Source organism: Octodon degus, unplaced genomic scaffold (assembly GCF_000260255.1).
Source record: "Octodon degus isolate 3935 unplaced genomic scaffold, OctDeg1.0 scaffold00169, whole genome shotgun sequence".
Taxonomy (NCBI): Eukaryota; Metazoa; Chordata; class Mammalia; order Rodentia; family Octodontidae; genus Octodon; species Octodon degus.
The window spans coordinates 4,530,789-4,536,407 of NW_004524745.1; the positions used below are offsets into that span (position 1 = coordinate 4,530,789).

The window sequence follows — 5,619 nt, forward strand, 5'->3', positions numbered from 1 at the left end:
TTTTTTTTAAAGGCCAGTGGGACTTTGCATAATTGAAATATAATATACACATCCCTAAAGCTGATTCCTTTTAAAAGTGAAACCACTGGCCTCACTTAGTATATACAGAATGTTCAAATATGTAATACCAAAGATAACACTTTCATTAGATGAATTGTACATGTTTATGACAAGGATAAAGAAGCTAGCGTTGCATTAGGCATTGTAAACAAGTGGAAATTCATTCTTTAGTTCAGTGGTTCCCAGAGGAGTTGAACGTACTGAGTGCCAAGGGAACACTATACTTGAAGATTTGGAAAGACATCATAGAAAGGCAAGTATCTGAAGTTGAGACTTGAAAGAGGAATAGCTGTTCTTCAGAAGAGAAGGGGTGGAAGGCACTGTGTGGACTGCAGAAGCACAGTTTACAAACACTTGCAGAACTGTGTGTGTGTAGCTGGAGTGGAAAGCATGTGGGAGGAGGAAGTAGGGTGCATAGGGTCATTGCATCCTAACGCAGGAATTCAGCATGACTTGCCTTGCTGTCACACTCCAGGTCCTCAAAGCATGTAGAATTTACTAACACTGTGAAAGATGGAAATGAGTATGAAGAGCTCAAGAAGGAATTTTTATCCTGTGGTCTATGGCTAACTTCTTGGATTTCCTCTCAGATGGATACAAACTTTTGTAACTATGTGTTTTTCTAGAAAGAGATATATGAGTTTTAAAAAATTCCTGAAAGGCTGTGTGATCAAGAGGTAGAAACTAATGAAGTACAGAATTGGACAGAGCACCCAACTAAGGCAATGGCAGGGAACTGAGAAGGGCACGTGAACGTGAGAGAAACTTAATGCTGGTGGTGCTGATGGAAACGATAACTAACGTGCCCTGAGAGACAGATGACGTGCTAAGCAGTTCTTGAATAAAAAAAGGGTCCAAGTTGAGTTTTGATTTCTGACTGTCTGACTGGATTATTTTGAATTACTTTCTCTACCCCACGATAATTTAGAGAGCATAGGAGAGAAGAACAGAGTTAAGATGGGGTTGCCAAGTTTGGCTGGAGACATTTCTAAGATGATTAAACAGCTTCATATGCTTTTTTAAAAAGTTACTGATAGTGGGGCTGGTGAGATGGCTCAGTGGTCTAAAGCACCTACTTAGAATAAGCTTAGCAAAGCACTGGGACCGCGGTTCAATCCCCCAGCACCACATGCCAGCCAGCCCTGCTCCCTGGTGGGCTGAGCTGGCCACACACACATAAATAAATAAATAAATAAATATTTAAAAAAGATGGTAGAATTTGGAATAATTAAAAAAAAAAGTTACTGATAGAGGGCTGGGGAGATAGCTTGGAGATAGCTTGGTAGAATAAGTGCCTGCCTGGCAAGTGCAGGGTCCTGAGTTCAATCTCCAGTACCACAAAAAAAATAAATAAATAAAAAGTTACTTATAAGAGTTGAAACCAACCTATTTCATATTCTGTGTCCCTTCTTTTTCCAAGGTAATTTCCATCATAAAGTTGTGTGTATTGTTCCAGTTTTATACTTTGACCATATATTTACATGTTCATAAAAAATAAAATGCATTACCTGATAGGCATTTTTAAAAATTTGTGTCTCAAACTTAGTAATTTGCCTGTTACAGTTCTTTCCAAGAACATTTTTTCCTTTAGATTACCTATGTTATCATCTATCGACTGTTCTTTTATTTTTGTGTGAATATGCCACAATGTGTTTTTGTTTATTTATTGATAGATTTTTAAATTTTGCCATATTTATATAGAATACTTCTATATTTGTAATTGTAACTTGCTAAATCCATGCTTCCTATGCACATGTGGGGTTTTTGTTTGTCTTTCTTTTGGTCTTTGGGATGAGTATCATCAGACTTTATTACACATTGCCAGAGTGCTGTGTAAATTAGCAAGTAGCTTAGGAGTTCTCATCCTCCCCCATTCAATACTTATTATCAGGTGTTGAATCTTGGCCATCTAAGAGGTATGAATGGGACGGAACCCTGTTGGCACGTATATGATCACTAGTGAAGTGTGCAGCTTTTGTATATTTATTCACAGTTGAGATCAATCTTAAAGTATCTTTAGCCCAACTTTTCTTTGGATTGTCTTTTTCTCATTGGCGTATAGGAATTATTCCTGTGTCCTTTATAATAATAATTGTGTTTATGTAGTTCACATATCTTTTCCTAGTCTCAGAGTTTTTAAAAATTATTTCATGTATAATATGCACATTTTAAATTGTACCTCTTTTATCTTATTTGTATTTTTGTATATTTAAGAAATCCTCCCGTATTCAGATGTTACAAAAACATAGTTTTGTGCATATTTTCTCACAATTTGAAAGTTTTCTGTTTTACACAGAGCTATATAGCTGTCCGGAATTGGTTTCCATTGTGTGAAGTGAGGATGCAGGTTTTATTTTCTCAGTGATAACTATTGAATCTGAGCATAGTTTATAGAACACTACATTTTCTTCTACTGATCGTATGGCATTTTTGAAATATGCCAAATTCTAATATATTCAGGAGCTGGTTCCTCCGGGTTCTGCTCTATTGTCCTATTTTTCTATACATAGTAAAAAGTTTTAAAAGTCAGGTTAAAAAATAGATCTAGATATACTAATATTTTTGAAGATAACTGAAGAGAACAATATGCATAGTAAGTGGATGTATCATAGTATTTTATAGACTGCTTTTGCCTATAGGGATGATCAAAACATGCAGTGAAGGTTTAAAAAATTACCAGTGCATTGCCATTAATCCCCCTCAAAATATTTGTCCCTCACTTTGGACACACATCTCCCATTGTTTTTACCACTTTCTTTAACATTTCTGGAAATCCTATTTTGTGAGTGTTTTTACAAGGTATATTAAAAATGTGCTGACTGCCACTACTGAATGCCATCCAATGCAAAGGCAGACCTGTAGAGACATTCTGAGGCATCCTCACGTTCCCTGTCCACTGGATCTGGCACAGTGGGACTTCTGGCTTTTCCCCATAGTGAAAATGGCCGCCATTGTAAGTGTTTTCAATCAGTTCAGGACCGAAGGCAGCCTGGAAAGCAGCAACATGAAAGGGAATGTCCAGAGCTGTTCCACAAAGCAGCAAGAACGGTGAGATAGGTGTGTTTGCAAAGGGACGAGGTATTTTAAGCACAGCTGATGGCAAAATGTTCTAAGAAAAAATATCATTACTGTATCTTTGATCACACCTTATGGCAGGAAAGGACTTTGCTATGCCCATGGCAACACATACGCTAGCCTGCGGTTCTCTGATTAGATTGGAGAACAAAGTGCGTTTTCGTTAATTTTTATGGTTCTGAACTATGAAGTCATGTGGAAATTTTTCATTCCGATAGCATTTATTTGGTTTTTCCTCAGCTACAAAGCCCAAGGTGTTGTAGATGATGTAGTCAATACCATAATAGACCATATACGCCCAGGGCCTTTCCGCTTGGATTGGGACCGCCTCATGACTTCATTGGATATTTTGAAGCACTTTGAAGAGGTATTTGTTTCGAATCATTAGTTCAGGTCTGTGTGTGTGTGTGTGTGTGTGTGTGTGTGTGTGTGTGTGTGTAAGAGCACAGATGCATGGATGGGAACATGAGCATTTATATACACTCACATTCATTCTTTTGCGAATAGTAGTCATAGTCAAGATACCACAAGGGAATCATGCGCTGCCTCATAAAAGCTAGAATTTCCTCTGATGTTGTCTTCCACAATGGCTCTACTATAGCTGTACAAGAAAATCTCCATAATTTTAATTGTTAATACTTAAAAGTTAATACTTAACTTTAAGATTCTAGAAACTGAAAATTCTAAAACCCATCAGAGTTCTTGTGGATTTTTATCTTCAACAGTCTAAAATATTTTAGTCTACATCCTAGTGCCATGGAATTCATATTATGTAGGATAATATTTTACATTAGTGAAATTCAATATTAATTTGGAATAAGCAAAGATGGGGATACCGAGCAACTTGTCCTCTGTATATTTTGATTATCTATCTCCTTCATATCCATACAAGAGCAGTGAGATTTAGAATAGGTATCTATCTATTCTGGGGGAATCACTGTAAGAATTATTATAAAAATAAAATATTTTAAGTATTAGTTTTTACTAAAGATTAATTTCCGATATATAAGTCTAGGTGTGTGATTCCTATAATAGTCACGCCTATCTTACTTTACTCTTTTCCAGAATTGCTGTGTGATGCGTTACACTACTGCCGGTCAGCTTTGGGATATAATTTCCCCAAGGGAGTTCGTTGATTTCTCCTACACCGTGGGCTATCAAGAAGGACTTTTATCCTGTGGTAATAAGCTCAAATCCTAGGACTTTTCTTCAGTTTGGTTTAGATGTTTGAGTTTTCTAGCCTGATGGGGTTTTTTTTTTTGTGTGTGAGATGTTATTGACCACATAGTATTACCAAGAGTTTCTTTTAAGTGCTGAACATTAAGGAGTAAAATAACAATTTAGGAAGAGGTTTGAAATTGTTTTGCATGGTTTTGTTTCTAGTTTTCTGGTTACAGTTTTAGGTGATAGGTAGGAGAAATGGATCACATGTCTGCTTCTAAGAAATCCAGTAAGTGAATTACCTTCTAAGCCATCCTCAGAAGAGATTCTTGATATATAATATGTATCAAGAGAGAGAGACATTAGACACAATATATGTAAGAATGTTTTTCTCCCTTTTTATTTATTTTATTTTATTTTCTTCTCCTCTTTTTAAAAATGTATTTGGTTGTTGTAGGGTCTTACTATGCAGCTCAGACCCATAGTGATCCTCCTGCTTTCAGCCTGCCCAGTGCTGGGATTACAGGCATGCACCGCTATGCCCTGACTGGCCAGCCCAGCCTGTCCTGGGGACAGGGCTGGTGTAGCATGTGGTGCTGAGGATTGAACTGCAGTCCTTGTGCTTGTCTGAGCTTGACTAAGCAGGAGCTTTAGTCCCCTGAGCTATCTTGCTGACCTGTTTTTCCCTTTTATGAGCTATGTTATATTATTCAAAATTAAAAGTATGCTGAAAGGCTCCTGTTTTCTAAAATATATACATAAATTAATTTTTTAATATATAGTACACACCTGATTTTACAGTTGTAGCTAAGCATCTACTTTTGTTTTTAATAAGCCAGGAATAAAGTTGGGTATGGTGGTTCCTAAAGGAGACAGTTGTGGTACCGTCAGTTTGATTATTGGCACTGTGAAGCCTGGCTCCTACTGTTAAGATTTGTAGTTTCCAAGGGAGTAGCAGAGTAACGTGATGTTATCTGTTCTGAAGGGATTAGAACTTTTCCTATTACCTATCTACCAAACTCCTATTGGTGTTCTCCTTGGTCATTACATTTTTTGTTCTGCTGTGGTTTCTCATTGGGCTTAATTTGCATTTATATGGCTATGAAGAAAGATACTTAAAAAGAAAAACAGTAACTTTTTACATGAGAGTTGATGACAGAGTAAGTCATTGCTATTAATCATTGTATGTTAAATTTGCCTTATAGGAATAAGTCTTGACTGGAGTGAAAAGAGGCCAGAGTTTGTTCGTGGATTTAATCATCCCTGTGGCTGGTTTTGTGTTCCACTTAAAGACAGTCCACATCAGAGTCTCTTGACAGGGTA

The 5,619-nt window shown here is 36.9% G+C and overlaps 1 protein-coding gene across 3 annotated transcripts in view; it reads left to right on the forward strand.

Annotated features, from left to right (window-relative positions):
* Stard4 (StAR related lipid transfer domain containing 4) overlaps positions 1–5,619 on the forward strand; it is a 32,172-nt gene that overhangs the window by 6,154 nt on the left and 20,399 nt on the right. For all 3 annotated transcript variants that reach the window (XM_023703363.1, XM_004643275.2, XM_023703364.1), the window contains 3 exons: positions 3,376–3,502; positions 4,201–4,315; positions 5,502–5,597. In XM_023703363.1, the coding sequence (XP_023559131.1) occupies positions 3,376–3,502; positions 4,201–4,315; positions 5,502–5,597 (338 nt within the window). The remainder of the gene's footprint in view (positions 1–3,375; positions 3,503–4,200; positions 4,316–5,501; positions 5,598–5,619) is intronic.